At 38.9% G+C, this 23,939-nt stretch overlaps 1 protein-coding gene across 1 annotated transcript in view; it reads left to right on the forward strand.

Moving 5' to 3' along the window:
* TTN (titin) overlaps positions 1-23,939 on the forward strand; it is a 365,525-nt gene that overhangs the window by 145,266 nt on the left and 196,320 nt on the right. The window contains exons 79-101 of the mRNA XM_068247374.1: positions 86-364; positions 463-741; positions 825-1,103; positions 1,201-1,488; positions 1,609-1,896; positions 4,687-4,968; positions 8,180-8,458; positions 8,569-8,850; positions 9,816-10,094; positions 10,270-10,557; positions 10,644-10,922; positions 11,845-12,123; positions 13,995-14,273; positions 14,487-14,774; positions 14,862-15,149; positions 17,780-18,070; positions 18,158-18,445; positions 20,765-20,857; positions 20,947-21,229; positions 21,315-21,498; positions 22,515-22,604; positions 22,689-22,956; positions 23,041-23,301. Of these exons, the coding sequence (XP_068103475.1) occupies positions 86-364; positions 463-741; positions 825-1,103; positions 1,201-1,488; positions 1,609-1,896; positions 4,687-4,968; positions 8,180-8,458; positions 8,569-8,850; positions 9,816-10,094; positions 10,270-10,557; positions 10,644-10,922; positions 11,845-12,123; positions 13,995-14,273; positions 14,487-14,774; positions 14,862-15,149; positions 17,780-18,070; positions 18,158-18,445; positions 20,765-20,857; positions 20,947-21,229; positions 21,315-21,498; positions 22,515-22,604; positions 22,689-22,956; positions 23,041-23,301 (5,994 nt within the window). The remainder of the gene's footprint in view (positions 1-85; positions 365-462; positions 742-824; positions 1,104-1,200; positions 1,489-1,608; positions 1,897-4,686; positions 4,969-8,179; positions 8,459-8,568; positions 8,851-9,815; positions 10,095-10,269; positions 10,558-10,643; positions 10,923-11,844; positions 12,124-13,994; positions 14,274-14,486; positions 14,775-14,861; positions 15,150-17,779; positions 18,071-18,157; positions 18,446-20,764; positions 20,858-20,946; positions 21,230-21,314; positions 21,499-22,514; positions 22,605-22,688; positions 22,957-23,040; positions 23,302-23,939) is intronic.

Here is a 23,939-nt window from a genome sequence, read left to right on the forward strand (position 1 = left end):
CACTTCTTACAAACATTTGCCTTAACTTTAACCATCTTTACCTCGAATTTAAGGTTATTAATTTTTTTTATTGCTTTGTGTCTAGAACCACCTTCTTTTGTGAGAAAACCTGAACCACAAGAAGTACTACCAGGCTCAAGTGTTACCTTTACCAGTGTGATTAAGGGAACACCACCATTTAAGGTTAACTGGTTTAGAGGAAGCAGTGAACTGGTGCCAGGACCTAACTGCAATATTTCCCTGGAAAAGTCCTTTGCTGCAATTGAGTTATTTAATGTTGATTCAATGCAGAGTGGTGATTATACTTGCACAGTTAGCAATGATGCCGGTAAAGACTCTTGCACAACACATCTTCTTGTGAAAGGTCAGTAGCAATAAGGGTTTTACAGTTGACTTTCAAGCTACAATGTAGTATAGTTCATACTTACGAAATTTCTTATTTTCTTTGCCACTCCTTATTAGCCCCAGCAACATTTGTGAAGAAACTGAATGACACTAGTATTGAATCAGGAAAAAATGTCACTTTGGAGTGCACCTATTTTGGTTCTCCAACCATCGTGGTCACTTGGAAAAAGAATGGCAGAGAAATAAGCCAGTCTGAAAGGTGTAGCATAACCACCACAGAAAAGTCTTGTCTGCTCGAAATATTTAATGCCACACAGGAGGATGATGGGGAATACACATGTCAAGTGGCAAACGAAGCTGGCCAGGATACTTGCAGTGCTTTATTATCCGTCTTAGGTTTGTACTGATTTGGGAAACTAAATTATAACTGTATTTTTCATATGACTTCATGGCTCTTATAACAATTCTTTGTTGTTTAGAACTACCTTATTTCATTTCACCTTTGGAACCTGTGGAGGTTACCATTGGAGAGTCCACATCTTTACAGTGTCAAGTAGGAGGAACACCAGAAATAAAAGTGTCTTGGTACAAGGGAGACACCAAACTGAGGTCAACCCCTGATTATAAAATGCAGTTTAAAAACAACATTGCCACATTAGTCTTCAATAAAGTGGATAAGACAGATAGCGGTGAATATATTTGCAAAGCAGAAAATGTCGTTGGATCTGCCTCTTCAAGAGCTCTTTTTAGTATTCAAGGTGAAATTAACTTTCTTATGGTAACTCTTATACTCTGTTGGTGAAAACAGTGCTTTGGGTTTGAACTCCTATGACACTAAACCTTATTCTTTTACAGAGCGTAAGGTGGCACCTTCATTTGCAAGGAAAGTGAAGGATGTTCAGGAAACTATTGGCCTGCCTATTACTTTTGACTGCCGAATAAATGGTTCAGAACCTATTGAGGTTTCTTGGTATAAGGATGGTGTTCTTTTAAGAGATGACAATAATGTGCAGACATCATTTATAGACAGCATTGCTACTCTGCACATTTTGAGCACTAGTGTTGACCACCTTGGTCAGTATTCTTGCACAGCTACAAATCCAATTGGTTCAGCTTCTTCCAGTGCTAAAGTTACTCTCACAGGTTTGTTAAATTACAAGTATTCTCCATCTTTTTTCCGTTTTTTTAAATTAAAAAAAACAGCTCAGAAGTCCACCTTAAAGAATATTTAGATGTATAATCTTAATCATCTTTCACTTTCAGAGCCCAAATCAGCTCCCGTCTTTGACATAAAGCCAGAATCTACTTATGTTCCTCTTGGAGAGCCTGCTAATTTTGAGTGCCATGTCACTGGCTCACAGCCAATTAAAATCTCTTGGGCAAAAGACAACAGAGAAATTCGCCCTGGTGGAAACTACAAGATCACTTTTGCAGACAATAGAGCACACTTGAAAGTCCTCAAAGTTGGCAAGGTTGATGCTGGTACTTACACTTGCTATGCCAGCAATGAAGTTGGAAAAGACTCTTGTGCAGCTTCTCTCGATGTGCAAGGTACAGTTAAAGCAGAATATAAGCATGCTTATCCATGGTACATGGTCAGTGTTATTATAATACATGATAGCTATGGGTTGTAGGTGTAAATACTGCTTTAAAATTCTCAAATAATCAATTCAATTGAATTCTTCATTTATTCCCTCTTTTCCCTTATTAATGTCTTGTTATTAATATCTCTATATATATTTATCTTCAAAGATATATTTATCTTCAAAGATGGTATCTGTGCTGGGAAATTTATGATTGTCCCTCCTTCACAAAAAAAGCCTGTATTCACTACAAGTAAAATTTTTCTTTGTATATTTACCTAGAGTACAAAACGATAAACCAGAAACTTACTGAGCACTTTATTAGCAATACCTTCACAAACCAGAATGTTTTGATCACCAAAATGGGGAAAATGTTATCTCCCAGTGATTGTGACTGACACAATAGTTGATGGCAGATGAGTAGTTTTTAGTATATTTGTAAGTATGTATTTCTAAACATTCTTGGGCACAATCTCTAGACTGTACTCAGAATAGTACAAAAACAGAGAGAGCACAAGTACTGTATATGAAAAATACCTTGTTGATAACAGAAGTCAGTGGAAGATGGCAAGAGGGGTCCAACTTAACAGAAGGGCCATGGTAGCTCAGATAGCAACTCTTTAAACATGCAGTGAGTAGAAAAGCATCTCAAAATGTGCAATAAATTAAACCATGTCAGGTTCCACTCCTGTTAGCAAAATAATAGACAGCTGAGCACAGGTTCACCAAACTAAATAATTGAAAACTGGAAAAACGTATCCTAGCTTAATTAGGCAAATGTATGGTCAGATTTTGGTGTCACCTGGTTGAATCCATGGACCCAAAGTGCTTTATGTCAACAACCCAGGCTGATGTTGGTTTTGGATGTGGTAAAATGGAAGAGTGGAAGCATGGATGCATAGCTGACAAATCAGTAGATATTGTATGATGCTATTATAACTGCATGAACCAAATTTCAAAGGGTATCTTCTAATATTAGAGCCTCTGCCAATAAAACAATTACACTGTTTTAAGGCATTTAAAAGCTCTATCCACAATTAGTAAGGAAAATATTTAATAAAAGGTTGATAAACTTAATATGTGTAGACAGCACCAATTGAGTTTACCAGGATTACACAATTCAGTTAGAGTGTTCCACAAACAGCACAACACTTACGTTGCTTGTTATGTAAGTGTTGCATATTTTGTGTAATTTAACTCGCCACCTAAGTTACATAACCCAACAGACTTAAAGGACAACCGAGGTGACATGTGACATGATCAGATAGACATGTGTTTGTATAGAGCCAAGCACACAAATAACTATGCTGTGTTCCTTTTTTTTCTTTCTCTGCCTGAAAGAGTTAAACATCTATGGTATGCAAGTGACAGTTTCTTTCCGATTCGGGATCGGATCGGACTGGGTCAGACTACAGCATAAACCTCACTGATGAGTAATTACAGCCATAAAATACTTTCATGTCAGTAAATGGCTTCTGAGAGCAGGAAAGAGGTAAAAAGGGTCAATAATTCATAGATTTTAGCTCTGACATACTTCAATGAAGGTGTCATTGAGCAGAGACAATGAAACAGTAAAAACTTAAAAACTAGATTTAAATATAAAATTATCACGCTGGTGCGTGACGACAACATACAGATAAATACACAATAATAGTACAATGTGTAGTCTAGACCGGTCAGAACTTGTGCACACGTTTTAGTGATATCGAGGTACAAAGTCGTTAAGCTAAATCGTAGTAAGTTCGAGCAGGGTCATACATGTGTATCAGATGTCAGTCGTATTGCAAGAATTAGACAGTAACAGAGTCAGGGACAGGCCGAGTCGGTAACGTAAATCAGATGGCAGCGGTACAGAGGGACTAGACTAGAGCGAGGTCAGGAAACAAGCAAGAGGTCGGTACACAGGTAAATATATACAATAAGATGTTACTTCAATAATATCAGGAGGCTATGACGAATGAATTACAATAATAATAATCAATACGAAAATAACAAAGGACAATATATTAATGTAGTTCAGAGTAGCTAGCTAGGCCAAGAACCAGCGAACTGATTAGTATCAAGGCCAACGATAGACTATAAGCTCTGGCCCTATATACAAAATCCCAATTCCCCAGAACCACTCCCCTAGTGATGTCACCTAGTGTCACCTGATGTCAGCTAGACCCTAATTCTAAGCCTATAAAGACAGCTCTGAGCTGCACGCATCCTGCCAGAAACAACACACTGACCCACATCTGTATGGGAGCCGGGGATGCCAACATTCTGACTCACGTCTACAGGGAAGCCGGGGGTGCTTTTGGTTGAAGAGGAAGCAGCCTCCAGCTGCTCCAAACTATCAGAGCAGCCTGCAGAGACCACACCAGGTACGTTTGTTACAAAAATAAAACTGTGGGATATCTAAAAAAGTCATTTTTAGGAGGAGGATAGATACAATTATTTTTCTCATCAGTTTATTTTCACCTCAGATGTCCTTTACCATGTGCTGTCTGCACACATTGAGTATAACAACCTTTTGTGAACATACCCAATGTTTCTAATAAAGTGCTCAGTAAGTGTTTCTAACCTATGTAAAATTAAATGCAATAAATGTGGGGTATAGCATTAAAACTTAGCAACTTGTCGGTCATTTATCTGAGTAGCTTTAATAAGCCATATATATAAAACACAACTTTTATATACTTCTTTGCTCTACTTTGAAATTCATCTCACTATTTGATATTTAACATGCTGACAAACCTTGTCTTGTTTTCTTAAGAACCCCCACGCTTTGTTAAGAAACTGGAGTCTTCAAAGGTCATCAAACAAGGAGATTCTGACAGGTTCGAATGCAAAATCAGTGGAACACCTGAGATAAGAGTTGTTTGGTTCAAGAATGATGCTGAGATCCAACCTGGTGGCAGATATGCAATGTCATTCGCTGACTCTGTGGCTGTGCTGGAAATATCTAATGCCACAATTGAGGACAGTGGAGACTACACCTGTGAAGCTCACAATAATGCTGGCAGTGCCAGTTGCAGTGGTTCTCTAAAAGTGAAAGGTGACATTCTTATTTTTTTATGTATTGCATTAAAAGATTGCCAAAGCTGACAAGCTAGTACTAAACAACATATACAGCTATGCTACCCATGCGGTAAAAATGGGTTTGATTTGATTTGATTTGAGAAATCCATCAAATTGAACACAAATCATGTAAAAGAAGTGTAGCTAGTTGATTTTTTGTCATAAACTGATACTGATACGTCGGCAGGTCTATTGAACATCTAAATAGTGTATGTCTAGCTTTAGAGAACATAACAACAATTCATTTCTACATTTCATGTAAGTATTGCACACTGCAGCTTTTACCATGCCAATGTAAATGTGATGCAGATATGAAGTTGAAATCCCTCTGATCCCATACTAACAGTATATACAATCTGTCTGATTCCAAGGAATGCCCTGCAAACATGGATTCACATTTTTATATTTAGAACAGTACTTTATTTGTTATGTATTTATTACGCCTCTTCGGATAGAACCCAGTAAGAGTAATGCTGTAGTCTGTGTAGCCTAAAAACACTTTCTGCAATGCTTGTTTGGGTAAAGATTACGGGAGCTTTTGCAGGCCATGCTCTTGGTGTCCCCATACTTGTACATACCTGGTAAAGGACTACAATTGCAGAAGTGACCTTGTTAGAGTAGAGACTGGCTACATTTACTGATATTCTACTACTTCATTGAAATGGTAAAATATCAGTTATATTTACCGATATTTTACTATGACCTAACTTCTTAACTTCTTCCTGTTCTCAAACAGAACTCTCTCCTAGTGGCACCTACCATGAAACCTGCCCCTGGTGGTGTCTATAACAAACCCCCAAACCCCTGCTTTGTGCCTAACACCCCCGGTCAACAAATAAACTTAACCCCCCCTTAAAATGCATCGTGTTTAGAAGGGCATCCATTATAATGGGGGGTGCAAGAGCCACCCACTGTTAAAGCTGTGGTTACAAATAGCGGGCACAAGTACTAACTACTTGTAAGCGCAGTTAGCATAGCGGGCAGCCCCCTGCACCCACTATTATAGCAGGCTTCCTTTTAAACAGGAGGTCATCCTCACACTTTTCAACTGCTCCGCAAATAGACCGGCAAGGTATGGCTTCACTAGATGCCCTGCATCTACTTTTCACCCACATGAATCTTAGCTAGCTTCTGCTCCAATGCCAAGGCTGTTGTATGGTCCAGTTGGGCGAATGTCTACACTTAAGCTCCCTGCAGACTCATCCGGCAAATGAGCACTGTGGGTAGGATGTTAAGGCTGCATATAATGCAACCTTAGAAAACAATTGCCCATGTGCAATTATCTTTTTCTCCTGAGTTTCTTCCAAGGAGATAATTTTTCACCTTCTATTTAAAGTAACTTTTCTGCACTTTGCAAACGAAAAAAAGTACCAAAAAGTAGATGAAAAAGTACTATCAAAATTATTTTGAGCATTTTCTTGCTTGCAGGTGGTTTAAAGGGCATTTTATTGGTAATTTTGAAAATATCACTTAGAAGAAAACTCAAGAGGAAAAGTTAATTGCATATGGGCCACTGAGTCTTGTCTGACAAAGGGTTGCCTTAAAGTGTAACTTAATTTAAATAAGATTGGGATAATATTGTACTCAGTACAGCCAGGCTAAAATCCAATAGCCTATTACTATTAGAAACTGTTGTCAGTGTATACTAAAACTACACAAACTCCAATTCTAAAATTACACTTAGGTCTTGTTCACATTATTAATCGGCCAGCACTTTCTCAAGAGCTGAGCAATTTTTTGCTTTTTTTAAATTCGCCTTTCTCTACTCTTTCTAAGTGCTTTTCTAAGCGCTTAGAAAGTGGGGTGTTTTTTTTTACTTTTGTACCCAGAAATGAATAAATACAATGTATTTATTCATCAAAGTGCTTGGTGAATTGCTATACAAAGTGCTTTTTCAAGTGCTTTGTGATTTCCTTATACCTTCCATTACAAGCAAATCGCCTTCAAAATTGTATAGGCGGCGCTTTGGTGAGTGGATCGGAATTGAACCACTCATATGTAAACACTCTCGTAGTGAATCATTGCACAAGCACTTTTAGTGCGATTTCTGAAATCACCTAAGCTCAAAAAACACCTGCAAACTCTCTTAATGTGAACAAGCCCTAACTGCTAATGCATTTCCTATGTTTGTTCTACTTTTTGAGTTTTTCATAGTTTCTGAATTAAACAAATAATAGCGATGCCTCTGTTTTTTTAACCTTGAGCATTGTCTCCATTCCAAACAGTTTTCTTTTTTTTCCCTCACCTGCCTGATGACCTCTCTGAGGTTGTTTACATAGTTCAATTGTGGATATTTCTTTGAAAAAGGTCAACAATCAATGTGAATGGAGGACAAAAGATCCTAGAGAACTACACAGTGGTGAGGTTCCTGTCACTTATAGGTGAAACTCGAAAAAAATGAAATACTGTGTAAAAATCCATTTATTTCAGTAATTTAACTTAAAAGGTGAAACTAATATATGAAATAGGAATCCTTTGAATCTGACACTATGGCCCATATGCAATTCACTTTTTCACCTGATTTTTTTCCTAGGTGAAATTGTCAAACTTTTCAATTAAATGCCTTTCAAACCAACAGCAAACAAGCAAATGCTCAAAATAATTTTGAGAGCACTGTTTCACCTACTTTTAGTACTTTTTTTTCCATTGCAAAGTGCTAAAAAGTTATTATAAATTGAAGATAAAATGTTTTCTTGTAGGAGAAAACTTAGGAGAGAAAGTGAATTGCACATGGCCCTATGTGCCTAGAATATTGAACCTTTTCACAATATTCTAATGGTCTGAGATTTTGATTTTGGTGTTTTCATAAACTGTAAGCCCTAATCATCAACATTATAACAAATAAAGGCTTGAAAAATCTCGCTTTGCATGTAATGAGTTTATTTCATATATTAGTTTCACCTTTTAAGTTGAATTACTGAAATAAATGGACTTTTGCACGATATTCTAATTTTTCGAGTTTCACCTGTAGCTAAGCTCCTTTTCGAAAATTGTATTTAGAGCTGATTTTTATCAGGTATGTTCCATAAATCTTATGCATGAGAAATGTAAACAAAGGGAAAAGAATATCCACACACTTTATATATTCTAATAAATAACAGTCACGATATTAGGTCTGACAGATTGCTTGTGTAGTAACTTTGTGTATTTAAATGCAAACTCAAAATATATGTTATATAATGTTGCAGAGCCTCCTGTATTTACCACAAAGCCGGAACCTGTGCTGACCCTGAAAGGACTTGACGTAACACTAAATTGCCAACTGAATGGTACTCCTCCTTTTGAAGTGTCCTGGTTTAAAGACAGAAGGGAGATAAAGAGTAGCAAGAAATTTAAGATAATAACAGAGAATTACCTTGCCTCCATTCATATCCTTAAAGTGGATGCTGGTGACATTGGTGAATATCAGTGCAAAGCCGTGAACGATGTTGGCAGTGACACCTGCTTATGTTCTATTAAGCTTAAAGGTGGGTATGATTAATAGCTTACAGCTCTCATTTTATTTTGAAGATACCAATTATGTATAGTGCTTTTGTTTTGAACTGTTGACTTCAAGTATTTTGTATTTTTGCAATAGAACCACCAAGGTTTGTTCAGAAGCTTGAAAGTGTCACCTCTGTGGTTGGAGAGTCAGCTCAGCTGAAAGCTATAGTTGACGGCACCCCACCCATCACTGTGTCATGGCTGAAGGACAAAGAAGAAGTTGTTAGAGAAAGTGAAAACATCCGTGTTTCATTTGTTGATAACATTGCAACTCTTGACTTTGCAAATACTAAACCAGAGAATACTGGAAAGTATACCTGCCAGATCAAAAATGAGGCTGGGACACAGGAATGCTTCTCCAACTTATCTATATTAGGTAAGTATTGCTTGGATTAAACCACTGTTTCTGTCATTTTGGCTTATGCATATCTATTGAACTAAAACAGATTATTATCCAAAGAAAATACTTAAGCTATGTACAGATATGCAATTGTAGTTGGATATAACAAACATTGTCCTTTGACAAAAGTGTGCATATTTATCCCTGTGCAACATGGATGGGGGTAAGTTGTAATAGACTTCCCTGCACAGTTTCTATTATCTTGAGAAGGACCAATCACAGAATCCAGGAGAGGCTCCAAAACATTACCCTAGTCTTTTGGAAATAGATTGGGCAGCAGTCATTGTATGTCAGTACAAAGCTATAATATTTTGCCAGTTGCTGTTGTATTGCAGTCTGCATGAAGTCACTTGCTAATTAATTCATAAAAAATATGGTCTCATTTATATGGTGCTTCCACGTTTTATGCAACACTTTACAGAATATGCCAAAATATTAAAGCCCCTAACTGTCCTTCAGTGGGGCTCACAAACTAATTTCCCTAGCCACAGTCTAGGACCCATTTAGAGGAATTTAGTTAACCTACATAGATGTTGTTGGAATATGGGAGGAAATTGAAGTCCCAAATTAAACACCCTAAAAAAGGAAGAACCTGCTTACTTTTTGCAGATAATGCCCAAGCCAGGACTTGGACCTGATATTCTAGTTGGGCAAGGCTAGATTGTTTGGCCTCTGTGTTTCCCATACAACTTGTTATTCTGGTGCTGCACCTAATAATTAATGCTTACTTGTTAATTGGCAAGTTCTCATAAGTTAGCTACCTAGCTTCTTCTTCCATAGCTTCCTCTTTTTAGCATATCATTCAACTGCACATCAGTATAAAACACAGATGGCAACTATACCTGTAAAAATATATTCTTAGTAGAATGGAAAAAGCAGCATATGCATAAGAAAGTACCGTCTTGACCAGTCCTTATGACCTGTTAACTGTTGCTTTTCAGAGCCAGCAGTTATTATTGAAAAACCACACTCAACAAAAGTTACTGCAGGAGATTCCTGCACCTTGGAATGCACCGTTGGTGGAACACCAGAGTTGATAACCACTTGGTTTAAAGATGGAGCAGAACTGACAAGTGACGAAAAGTACAAAGTTAGCTTTTTTGGTAAAGTGGCAAGCCTGAAAATCCTTTCCACTGGAATAGAGGATGGTGGAGAATATGTGTTTGAAGTGAGGAACAATGTTGGCAAGAGCAGCTGCACAGCCATCATTGATGTCTCAGGTTGGTACCATATGCTGAAATACCTGTAATGCACTTTAAACTATTACCCCTTTAAACATCTTGCTTTGTTTTTCAAAGATAATAGAGAGATGCATAAAATAAAAAATAGACAGATGCATAAAAAATGCATGTGAAGTGCAATAATTCCTGTGTCAATCATCTTGTTCTTCTTCAGACCGAATCATTCCTCCATCTTTCCCAAGAAAACTAAAGGAAACATATGGTCTACTTGGTTCAACAACCTCCATGGAATGTAAAGTATCTGGATCACCACCCATTACTGTTTCTTGGTCATTCAATGGTAGAGAAATTGTCAGTGGAGACAAATACCAAACAACCCTGACAGACAACACTTGTACATTGAATGTTAGTGATCTGTCTTCATCTGATGCAGGGAAATATGCTTGTCACGCAACCAATGTAGCAGGATCTGATGAATGCAGTGCTATTCTGTCTGTAAAAGGTCAGTTGGATAAGATATTGACATAGCTTGTTGATTTTGATAAGTAGATTTTAGGTATCCTGTTAGTAACAGGTTTTCTATTACAGAACCTCCATCATTTGTGGAAAAACCTGAGCCAGCTGAAGTTCTTCCAGGAGCCACTGTTACGTTTGCAGGTGTGATTCGTGGAACTCCACCATTCAAAATTTCTTGGTACAAAGGAAGTGATGAAATCTTACCAGGAAGCAATGCCAATATTACATCAACTGATTCGCTGGCAGTATTGGAGCTTTACAATGTCAACAGTCTGCAAAGCGGAGAATATTCTTGCCATGTTAGTAATGATGCTGGAAGAGACTCATGCTCAACTCAGCTCTTTGTGAAAGGTTGGTTCATGAACTTTCATAAGATATTTACTAACAACGCAATGGAGCAAAACCGTTTATGCAATTTGTTCTTGTCACTAAGAAAATATTGCATAATAGTAATAAAAAGAACTTATTTAATACATTAAAATTTGCAGAAAAGTACCAGTCAGTTTTTCAACAACAACAAAAAGAGTTTATCTTTGCTTTTGCAAAATATTGCCCAAAAATTTGCACAAATATTTGGTAAAAGTAAAATATGAACAAAGACTGTGATCGACTTGGTCCAAATCTATTTTGAAAGCACTGCTGTGTTCAGAATGATTGTAGCCCTTTACTCAAGACAACCCTCTGGCTAATACTTGTTGAACTAATCATTAATGTTGTCAAGGAGGATATCTATAGTCAGTGGTAAATAAAGCCTAAAACTGGCCATAGGTACTGGATAATTAAAATGTCACCATGAAACACTATCTGAATGGTCAGAGATTCTGGCTCAAAGCCATGTACTGTTTGACTATTATTCCAGACCATTCAGGGGCTGTGTTTACCTATGATTCAAGACCTTTCTAATATATAAATGTGTTGTTTAGTCCACTTAGCACGTCCTGAGCTATTGGTGTTCTTGCGACCATTCTGAACATACAAGTTCCATTTTCAAGTTCTACTGTACATCACTGTGGGGTCTGATTGATGTTGTTGATGTATAATTAAACTTGAACATGTGTATTTGTTTTTTTAAGCAGATATTAGCTGATTTTAAAGTTAACTAAACCTGGCATAGAGATTGCCATTTCTAGGTTCTTCTGCATTTTGCCAAAAATAAATCTTCTCCCCAAACAGCAACAAATCAAAATAATGTCAAGTTGACCCACCTCTCAGAATTAGTGTGCAATTAAAATGTATCTCATTTTCGATTTTTTTCTGATTTTTATTTTAACAGAGCCAGCTGCATTTGTGAGGAAACTCAACAACTATGAGACCGATACTGGGAAACCGATTATTCTCGAGTGTACATACACTGGAACTTCTCCAATATATGTGACATGGAAGAAGAATGGCACTGAAGTGTCTCAGTCTGAACGATGCAGCATAACTACAACAGACAAGTCTTGTATCTTAGAATACACAAGCTGCACAAATGATGATGATGGCTTATATACTTGTGAAGTAAAAAATGCAATTGGGCATGACAGCTGCCAAGCAACTGTAAAGGTGTCGGGTATGTGTCACTCTTTTTCTCTCTTAACCATAACATTTAAATATTATCTAAATTACATTTAGTTAGAATTTTGACACGTGCCTGGGAATGGTCAGAGAGATTTGAAAAACACATTTTTAGACTGGCAAAGCCACAGATAATAGTCATCTTAGGGAACAACAGAATAGGTTGACACTAGAAGATCAAGAAAAGCCTTTTGAAAGAGTATTTACACTTCAGACAGGAGACAAAAATGTTTCAGGGACAGCAAGGCTCTGTTTTTGTAATTTTTGTTAAAGGATAAGAAAATTAATTGCAATAACTGGCCTGTATGAAGAATACTTTTATTAAAAGTAGTGAGAGAAAGAGTGCAGGCATCCATATCTATATTTTTTTAAACAACGACAAATGCCTTGCTGTCCTTCTGCTCTGTTTCTTAAATACTTCAAACCAACTACCTAGAATGCGTATACAGATCAAGTGCTGAGACTAAAATCTGACCACGCTAGCCACAAGCTTGTTTCAAGTGTGTGATCCTGACAGCATTGAGGCCAGAAACATCAACAGGATAGTCAGGTAATTGGCATGGATTAAAGGGAAATAAATATGGCAGCCCCATATACTTTTTACTTATTTTAAAGCCCATCTACAGTGAAAAATGAAAATCAGAGAGGAGAACTAGTGCTGTGAGTTTTACAGGGACTAGAACTACATTATTGCTGGCTAGATCTCGCCAAGCCCTGGCGCCAAAGGACCATTACAAGTAGGCATTCTAGTTTATTGGAACTTGGACCACTAAGGATCACTGAAGCTAGTCAGCTGCAGATCACTACACTACAGAAAAGGACAGTATTGCCAGGTTACGCAGTAAGGTCAATGTTGTACTCACAACTCAAACTCTTCTGTCTCATTTTTATAGAGGTGGAGGGTTTGCATCAGAGAAGTAGAGCATGGAAAATAAAATAATTAAAAACAACATTAACCCCCCTGGCTGCGTGGCCGCGGGAGGGTTTTTTTCACTTTTTTTTTTTTTTTAGCATGTAGCTAGCCTAGCGCTAGCTACATGCTTCCCCCCTCCCTGCGGCGTCCCCCCATAGCATCCGATCACCGCCGGCGCTGCTTGCCCATAAGGAAATCCCATTCTGAACGGGATTTCCTTGAGGGCTTCCCCCGTCACCATGGCAATGATCAGAGTGACGTCATCGACGTCGCCGCCGTCGTGACGTCACAGCGAATCCCGATCCACCCCATAGCGCAGCCTGGCGCCGATTGGCCGGGCTGCGCAAGGGGTATGCGGGGGGGCCCTGTATCGTGGCGGGTAGTGGCGCATCAGCGCCGGGCGGTGGCGATCAGACCAAACACGCAGCTAGAAAAGTGCTAGCTGCGTGTTTGAAAAAAAAATATATGTAAATCGGCCCAGCAGGGCCTGAGCGGCACCCTCCGGCGGCTTTCCCCATGTCACACACGGGGTTACCGCCAAGGAGGCTAAGACTGCTTACTCTGTAGGGTAGCTGGGACACAACAGCAGGGTAAGCTGGTATCAGCTAACTTGTACATGTGTGATGCAAGTGTTGGAATCATACAGATGATTGTGTGTTCAACACCTGTGTCACATCTATAAAATCTGCTGATTCCCAAATGTGAGATTTTGTGAGATGGCCTGACAGTTCATAGATTACTTTCATCATATAATTTTTTTTAGCACCAAGTGTTAACAATGTGGTAATAGAGAAATAGCTAAATCATTAGTTCCTAAACACTATGTAAGCCCAGGAAATGTAGGCCGACTACTAATATAAGTAAAAAGTAATTGGTTAACATACGTTTCATTTTTTAAAGAGACGTATTTTAAGGAACATACATTCATTTTATTGCAATCTTTTATTTTCCAGAACCACCCTATTTCATTATGCCACTGCAACCAGTAGCAGTCAGTGCTGGTGATGCTGCCTCGTTGCAATGTCAAATTCAAGGCACACCAGAAATTAAAGTGGCATGGTACAAAGGTGATACTAAACTGAGACCAACTGGTGCTTGTAAAATGCACTTTAAGAACAATGTGGCTACATTGGTTTTCACACAAACAGAAGTGCAGGATTCTGGGGAATATGAATGTAAAGCAGAGAATCCAATTGGCACTGCATCTTCTTCTGCTCTTCTGACAGTGACAGGTAAGCATGAAGTTGTTTTGTAATCATTCATTTACTTGCTATACTTTATTATTTTGCTTTTTTTAGAGGCTACTTATGTAGGTAAGTGATGGCAAAATATAAATTCCAGCTGCATAGCTCTGCCTGACCGTTATAGCTTCCTGCTATTATATTGGCATCATATCATGTACAGAAAGCATTCAACAACCTTTACTGCATCATGTCTTTCTGCAGAGCGTATCGTTCCACCTTCCTTTGCAAGAAAAGTGAAGGACATACAGGAAACTGTTGGCTTACCGGTGTCATTTGAATGTCAATTAGTTGGGTCAGAACCTATTGAGGTTTCTTGGTATAAAGATGGTGTTCTTTTAAGAGATGACTATAATTATCAAACCTCATACATAGATAAAACTGCCACACTTCAAATCTTGCAAACTGATAGACACCATGCTGGGCAGTATACATGTAAAGCTTCCAATTTTGTTGGAACTGCCTCTTCTAATGCCAAACTCATTCTGACAGGTTTGTGTGCTGTCTCTACCTATTTATTTTACCACTTATTTTAGATCTCCTGTACAATTTCAGATTGCATTTTTCTTACTTGTTTAGAGGGTAGAAATCCACCATTCTTTGATGTGAAGCCATCACCAGTGGATGTTCCTGTGGGAGATGCTGCCGAATTTGAGTGTCATGTGACAGGAACACAACCAATTAAACTGACTTGGGCAAAAGAGAACAAAGAAATCAAATCTGGAGGAAACTACAAGGTTACCCAACAAGAGAATACAACAAAACTTACAATTCTGAAGACCGATAAGGTTGACGCTGGCCAGTACACTTGCCTTGCCTCCAATGATGTAGGAAAAGATTCCTGCATTGTAAAGCTCAATGTGCAAGGTGGGTTTGCACTCAGTTTGATTGTGTTACATGTGTGTGTAAATGCACATATAGCAAAGTTATTTTCTATGTTTGTCACTGCCTAAGTTGCCTGTCCATGTTCAGCTTAGCCCAAGAAACCATCAGAATGCTCATCTATTGCTGGATATCCACAATGCTATTCTTTTTTTATGGTTGAGCTCCTGTGCATTAGCTCAACCTAGCAAGATTATTATATAACTGTTTGAAACCGATTGATCTCCTGTGTATGCACAAAGTATATAGCAGGAGATGATATATAAGCCCCAAAAACACACACAGGCCAGGAAACAAGAACTTGACTCTATAGTGTAATAACACTGCAGTCACAGAAAAAAAGCAAGAGCAACAAAATCCACATGTCTTTAGGACAATGGCTACAAATCAGTCCTATATCTTCAAGCCAAAAAATAACAAGTTCAAGAATACTTCCAGTGTCTCAGCCATGAGTCTACACTAGTCAGCTTTAGCCCTTAGAGCAATTTTTTTTAGAAATGTTTGTATGCTGTCTGAGACGGTAGACAAAAAGATGGGTCAAAGTGACTGCAGAATGTAGCTATTCAGGCCTCACAAATAAACAAGTTTATTGATTTATCATGGTTTTGTTAACCACACTTAAAGTGGTCTGAAACTCCGACATAACATTCAAAACAAATGTGTTTTCCGACTTTTTATTACTCATACAGTTATCATATTTGCTTTTGTGCATAAGTAATATTGTCTGTTTACAAATCACAGGTTTCCAAAGTGTAGTTTATCATACCCTAAAAGCTGTCATTACATTTTATTCAAACTGCTTTTTATTATATATTAACATCTTCTCCTGAGCTATTCTGAACTCTGGGTGTGTGTGAAGCACAGAGAGCTTCACAGAGAGCTCATTTTCACCTGTTACACTGGGTTTACACACATTGTAACAACATTGGAATGTAAACAAAGATACTGTATCTCCAGTTTGGATGCGGATTTGAAGCTGAATAGCAGGACAAAGTGCTTTGTTTAGCGATTTCAGGGATGTTCTGCTTAAAAAAAATTCAGGGACATTAGCTTTCAAGCTGTGAGGAATCTTTTAGAGCAAAGTAGAAATGTTGGCTTTCAAACCACTTTAACCTTTTCGGGACCGGCCACCTACCCCCCCTTAAGGACCAGGCATTTTTGGCGGGAAGGGGGTGCGCGCGTTTGGGGGGGTCAGGCGGCCGGATCCCGTGTGTGGCTGCCGGGCATTGTGTCCCCCCTTGGTGGCCTGGGCCCCCCCTTCTGCCAGCAGCCTTCACTTACCTTCCAGGCTCCAGCGATGAGCCGCACGGGACCCTCTTCTCCGGCCGGCATCTCCGCTTCATCTGACGAGCAGTTCCGGGTCGCGGCTTGATGACGTCATCAAGCCGGGACCCGGCGCTGACGTCAGATGAAGCGGAGATGCCGGCCAGAGCGGAGGGGGGCGCCGATCGTCGCTGGAACGGCAGGGAGGTGAGTGGATCCTCTTCTTTCCCCCCCTGCCGCCGCAGCTGTCAAACAGATCACTACGATCCGACGGCGATCGTAGTGATCGTGTGATCAGCAGCCATACGCGATGGCTGCTGATCACTCGGGGGAGATGTCGGCTGTCATATGACAGCTTGATCTCCCCCTCCGGGTGCGCACGATCGCGTCGGGAGCGGAAATTTCGGGCCGGCGTAGATCCTACGCCGCATCAGGCTAGAACAGCCACAAGTGCGGCGTAGGATCTCATGCACATGGTCCCGAAAAGGTTAAAGCAAGTGGAGTCCCAAGTGAGACCCAAGTTAGTCCCACTGAGGGACAGTTAGTGACAACATACTATGTGAAGTGCTACATGTCAACACATTTTTACACTAGGGACCCTCAGCACAGTATTTCTTCCCCTCCATACCTGCTTCCTAAGGCCAGCAGCAGTGAATGCCTAAGCATGGAGTGGGAAACAATTTATTAAAGCATATAGTCTGAAATTACAGTTACATTTTATCCTGCTATCTTTTTGTCACATAAAAGTTATATTTACCCATTGGCTCCATTCCTCCCCAAAGTTTTCTCTTCTCAAGATATAAAACACCATGGCATTTTTTTCTTCTGGGAGGCAGGGCTACAGGACAAAACCTGGTGGCCATGTGGCTTTTGGAGGTTTTGGGGAGGAAGGAACTGGAAGGTAAATGTAACATTTATGTGACAAGAGGATAACAGCATAAAATGAAACTGTAATTTCAGGCTGTATAGCCTATTTAAAGATTACTACTATGCAAAGCTGGTGTAATAATTACCGGTACAATAGAAGAAGATACCAAGTGATTGATGGCAAAGCCGCTGCTGGAGCCTCTGGAGCAGGGTCTGGTTGCAGTTGTGACCTTAGCAACTCTTGTTTATATGCAAAATGTGTTCTGTTCTATTTAGGCCTGAGGACACTGTTGTACTGCTACTCAGATTTCAGCAATTCGGCTCAGTGTGGGATACGCAACAGAGAGAAATGCAAGTGCCATGCGTTTGTGTATAACGCACTACCACCTGCTTTGCTGAGCAAAGTAATGCGTGTTCAGGCAGCAATTGCTGGAAAGTTTCTTTTACTTTAGGATGATATATTAATTATATAATTTTTGTTACAGAACGGAAAGTGCCTCCAACTTTCACCAAGAAGCTTTCTGAAACTGTTGAGGAGGTAGAAGGCAATGCATTTAAACTGGAAGGTCGTGTTGCTGGATCACAACCACTTACTGTGGCATGGTTCCAGAATAACCAGGAAATCCAGCAGTCAGCTAACAATGATATGTCATTCAAGAACAATGTGGTTGTCCTTCAGGTTAAGAAGTCCAGCCAGGGTGATGCTGGCTTGTATACTTGCAAAGTGTCAAATGAAGCTGGCAGTGCATTGTGCACCTCTTCAGTACTCATCAAAGGTAATTTTGTAATTTTTATAATAAAATATCTAATTACTTCAAAAGCTAGTAATTTCAACTAAACATGAGCTTTTGTCTTTGGCGCAGAACCTAAGAAGCCCCCTGTGTTCGATGTTGCTCTTTCACCTGTGACTGTCACTGAAGGGGAGGGATTACAACTGAGTTGCCACGTTGAGGGATCTCAACCAATCAGGATTCAGTGGCTCAAAGGTGGACGTGAAGTCAAGTCTTCCAACACTTGCAGTGTCACCTTTGTTAGAGGAACAGCAACACTAGACCTGAAAGCTGCAGCAAAGGCAGATGCTGCAGACTATGTTTGCAAAGCAACCAACTCCGCAGGAAGTCAATCCACAACATCTAAAGTCACTATCAAAGGTAAAAAACACATGGTGCTTCTAATTAATCCGAAAGTGGGTGTAAATAAAACTGAAACATTCACCAACACAGATTTTTTTCATTGTTGGAATTAATTTTAAATTGAAATATGTATGTTGATGACAATTAAAAATTAGTGGTCACAAGATTTTTCATTAAAAATGTTTTATTTTCAAGATACACATCGAGACAAAGGCCATGGCTGGTCTATATATATATATATATATATATACATGCCACTGTGTAAAATTTAACCACTTTATTTAGGTTTTAATTTTACCTTTGAGCTGCTGCTTAAGTGCTGATTAACCATATATGAGTGAAGATTAGCCAATTGGAACTATTCCAAGTGCAGTCAGGAGGGGAGTGGGTAGTGTGCTGCAGTGTTTGCGAAGGCAAAAGATCCATAAATGGTGGTAATGTGTATTATTAGAAAATATTGTGAAATGTTAAACTTTCAACAGCTTTAACTCATTCTCTCAGCATAAGCTGGGGGTAACAAATCAAAGCACAGCAGAAGGTTAAAGGGGTCAGCTGCTGAAAAAATAATTTGCTTATCCTAACTTCTATTTCATTGTAGATATCATATGAAGAAAATATTTACATTTTTATATAATGAAACATCAGACAGGTTTAGTTAGTACCTGAGTGCAAGAACTCTATTACCAGTAAAAGATATGGGTTACGCCCCCTGCCCCCCCAAATATGATTCCACAGATACTCTATTTGGTGCGGTCTCAGTTCTGATACCTAGAGGTTGCCCTCTCTCACTATTGAGTTGTTCTGTAAGTCTCAGTGAAGTTGACAACACTACCTGATTGTGTAACATTTCAGTGCCCCTCATTAACAAAATCTTTGGTATCAAAGGCAGCAATAATCTTTCAGTGTGTGCAAAAGTTGTAATTTTTTTAACCAGTATTGTCAACTGTACAGGTAATTTTTAGAATCTCCAAACAGCAAGATGGTTAACCCCATTGTTCAGTAATACAATAATATCATGCACTACTAAAATAGTGTTATTTGGGTATATAGAAGATGACAGAAATGGGATTTAGTGGAGGAAATTTACTTCAGGTTTGTTTTAAGGCCTTGGGCATCCTTTAGAAACTACATTCTGTGCCAGCAATTTTAAGCCAAAGTTAACAAAGGACATGGCACTCAGAGGGCTGTGAATAGCAACAAGCTGTATGGAAGCATAAGGATACACACACAACGTTTCGGGGGGAGCCTTTCCTCAGGTGTTTTGTACCAGCAATTTTAGGAGTACATTATGATTTTGTCAAAACAGACATATCATTTTCACTAATTTTTTGTAGAAAATGATGCGGTAAAACTTTGACCAATGACTGAATATCATAAAGGAATATCATTTATATTATCAATTAAAATGTGACTACATTTTGTCTGTATGTACATTTGTGTAATATACCACATTTCAGAATTCAGAACAATTAATTTTTTTCCTATATAACCCCTTCCCGGCTGCCTAATGCAGATAAGCGTCGGTAGAGATGGCAGCCCCAGGAACGGCTAATGCCGAAAGACATCAAGTCCTGGGGCGGGGTTTTGCAGGGGATCGTGCAGTTAGATGGGGAAACTGCTGTCTATTTACATTGTACAGCGATGCAATCTACTGCAGCACAGTACTGGGGACAGCCGTGTCACTCGGCTGTCCCCTGGAGAGGCTCTGATCGTGATCCCCTCTCATGGGCTGATGCCTGTGAGAGAGGATCGCCGTGATTGGCTGGCAGGGGGAAGCAGGGGAGAAATCAAAATAAATAAAAAATAGACACATGTATTCAAAAATCCAGTACCTTTAAATTAATTTTAAAAAAAATACCGATGGCAGCAGCGATCAGAGTTTTCTGTTGGTGGGCAGAAAAGTGTGTGTGTGGGGGGGGGGGGGGGGAATTCACTTGTGTGCTTAGTACTAAATTGTAAAAAATATCCTGGTCACTGGGGGGGGGGGTGTAAGCCTATGGCTCTGAACTGGTTAAAGTGGAATGAAACTCATACTTAAACTATATATTATATATGTGGTTACTAGAGAACATCTCATTTTTGCCCTGCCATTTGCCTTGACACTGGCAATGTTATCAGTTAAGTGTAAATATGCCTACAAATGATATTAGAGCAGTCTTATACTGTTTCATATTCATTTTTACTGTGTTTAATGTGGTAGAGACAAAATGTAATTTTGAGTTTTAGCCCACATTAACGCAGTATGATATAACTACTGTTGTTTTCACACTGCTTTTGAAAGGAAACCCTCAATATAAAAAAATATCTCAAGCAATGGTTTAACTTTTTTTAATTTAGAAAAAGCAGCCGCAGCACCAGCAGTAAAGAAAACCGCAATTGAAGGAAAGCTCTTCTTTGTTTCGGAACCAGCCAGTGTAAATGTTATTGAGAGTAAGTATTTATAGTATTTATACAGTTGCTTCCAGTACCTCTTAAATCACCTTTTCTGTGCCCACTATAACTTTCTAACATTATTTTAGAGGGCACTGCTACATTCATTGCTAAAGTCGGTGGTGATCCAATTCCTAACGTGAAATGGATGAAGGGCAAATGGAGACAAATCAATCACGGAGGCCGCATTGTTGTACAGCAGAAAGGAGATGAAGCTAAACTGGAAATCAAAGATGTTACCAAGACTGATTCTGGACAATACAGATGTGTGGCCTTCAATAAACATGGAGAGATTGAGTGTAGCACAAACCTGACAGTGGAGGAAAGGAAACAAGAGGTCTTTGAGGGTGACCTCAAAGCTAAACTTAAGAAGTAAGTATACATGCAAAACATGTGAAGAATGAGTATGCACTTAGATATGAGTTTTAAATTAATTTGCTTAACTACTTTTTTCTAGAACACCAACTAAGAAGAAGACAGAGGAAGAAGAGAAAGCCATTGATATAATGGAACTCTTGAAGAACGTTGATCCTAAAGAGTATGAAAAATATGCTCGGATGTATGGCATTACAGATTTTCGTGGTCTCCTTCAAGCTTTCGAGCTTCTTAAAGCCAGTAGAGAAGAAGAAAGTCGTCGAATGGTAAGCCCGAGTTCAGGTTAGATTTTTTTTAATAGTTTAACACTAAAAGTCAAGTGTCAGTAGTACTCCAAACCGACTCTTTAATCTCCATAGACAGTGTTTATTTTTAATATAATTGTTTACATAGTTTGAATTAAAATAACCACGGCTTAGCCAAATGTATATTTAATTGGGCCATCTCAGAGAAACTTTAAATCTTATACATTTTAAGAAGCTTGAACTCTCGAATGGTGGCTATGTTATCCAGAAAGAAAATTGATTTAATGAAAAGATCATTTTGGTTTTATACTCTGATAATCTCTCCTTTTTCTATAAAGCCACTTTAAAGGTGCAATGAGATTCAACTATATCAGTAGTCTAATGTAGGTAGTCTAACCTGACTTCTGCTGTCTACCGCATTATTAGTCCTCAACTTTTCCTTGTGATGACTCACACAGTTAGTCTTCTGCAACATAAAATGGTGTGAGGCACCAAAAGGGATCAGTGATCAATTTTTTCACTTTTATTTTGATTTGACTTTGGTGGCATAGTTGGCACTCTTGCCTTCCAACATCCCAGCCAGGGCACTATCTGCACAAAGTTTGTATGTTCTCCCTGTTACTGAGTGGGTTTCCTTTGGGCACTCCACATTCCAAAAACATACAGATTAGTTAATTGGCTTCCCCCTAAATAGGCCCTAGACTATGATACATACATTACACGATACATATGACTATGGTAGGATTAGATTGTGAGCCCCTCTGAGGAACAGTTAAATGACAAGACAATATACTCTACAGCGCAGCAGAAGATGTCATCACTATATAAATCCTAAATAATAATAAGGAGAAAATATACTTAGCATAAAAAACAGCACCTGGGCTTTCATTGAACATGTTTGTTTCAGGCTGTAACTACAGATTTATATTCATAGCTCCACTATGCTTAGTTATGGGAGCATAGCATAAAACATTTTATCTATGACTATTATTCCTCTTATAGTTACAATTACACTTTTTTTTTTTTATTTCTTTTAGGAGCTTGAATCTGAAGAGCGGACTCGTGCAGATGAGCAAGAGTTCGATGAACTGGTGTCATTTATTCAACAAAGAATGAGCCAAGCAGAGGTAGGATAGGGTTTTTAAAGGGCATCTATTAATCTGTAATTAGAAGGAGAGACTTCCTTTAATAATTTTCTAAACTTCTTTTAGCCAATTAATTTGATCAAGAACATTGAAGATCAGACTGTGGAGACAAAGAAAGAAGCACTATTTGAGTGTGAGATAAAGATCAATTATCCTGAGATCAAGCTTTCTTGGTACAAAGGAACAGTTAAATTAGAAACCAATGACAAATATGAAATTGGAATTGAAGGTGATCGCCATTATCTCAAAATCAAGAACTGCCAGTTGGAGGACCAAGGAAATTACCGTATCGTGTGCGGACCACATATTGCCAGTGGCAAATTAACCGTGGTTGGTAAGTACTCTTTCTACATGCATTTGGAATTGTAATCTCTGCTCTGTACATTATGTTAAAGTGGAAATGTGTATTTATTTGCAGAACCTATTGTTGTAACACCTCTTGAGGACCACTCTATCAAGGAAGGGCACAGCAGCACTTTGGTATGCGAGTTCTCAGTTCCTAATGTGAAATCTCAGTGGTACAAAAATGGAAAACCCATTGAACCCAAAGGAAGGTACAGAACAGAGGTCAGTGAAAATATTCACAAACTTACCATCCAAGATGTAAGAACTGAGGACCAGGGACAATACACCTGCAAGTACAAACATCTGGAAACTACTGCAGATCTTATTATTGAAGGTGAGCACATATGGAACTGTACGTAAAGACATATAGAAGTTTGTGTATATGTTATTGCTTAGGGCACACTAGCTAAGCATTTTATTACAGAAAAACACTGCAATTATTTATTCTTGCAATTATCTAATCAGCCAAGCATAGGGCATAAAATAATGAACTTGCAAATATGGGGCATTTCAGATAGAAGGAAAAGGTGTGGTGTCAGGGAATTTGATTGTGATGTGATTTTTGCTGACAGATTGGTTTGAGTATTTCTGTCACTGCTCATTGGACTGTAACACAAAGCATAGTGTACTTGGTACCAGAAACATTTAGTGGGCAGCAGTTTTGTGGATGGAAATGTCTTGTTTATAAGAGGTGAGATATGAAAAAGGCCAGACTGTTCTGAAGTGACAGAGAGCCTACAGTAACTCAGGCAACTGATCTTCACAGCTGTGTTAAGCACCATAACACATGAAATTATGTCAGGTTCCACTGCTGCCACTCAAGAACAGAAAGCTGAGTTTGCAGTGTGCCCAGGCTGGCTGCAAAACATGAGAAAAGCAAAAAGTTTCCTGTGCTCCAAAACCAAATTTCACAGACTCTCAGATGCTCCTCTTTGATCCACTGCACTTGTGCTGCTCAATGTAGGGTTCAGT

The sequence above is a fragment of the Hyperolius riggenbachi genome, chromosome 7, assembly GCF_040937935.1.
Source record: "Hyperolius riggenbachi isolate aHypRig1 chromosome 7, aHypRig1.pri, whole genome shotgun sequence".
NCBI lineage: Eukaryota > Metazoa > Chordata > Amphibia > Anura > Hyperoliidae > Hyperolius > Hyperolius riggenbachi.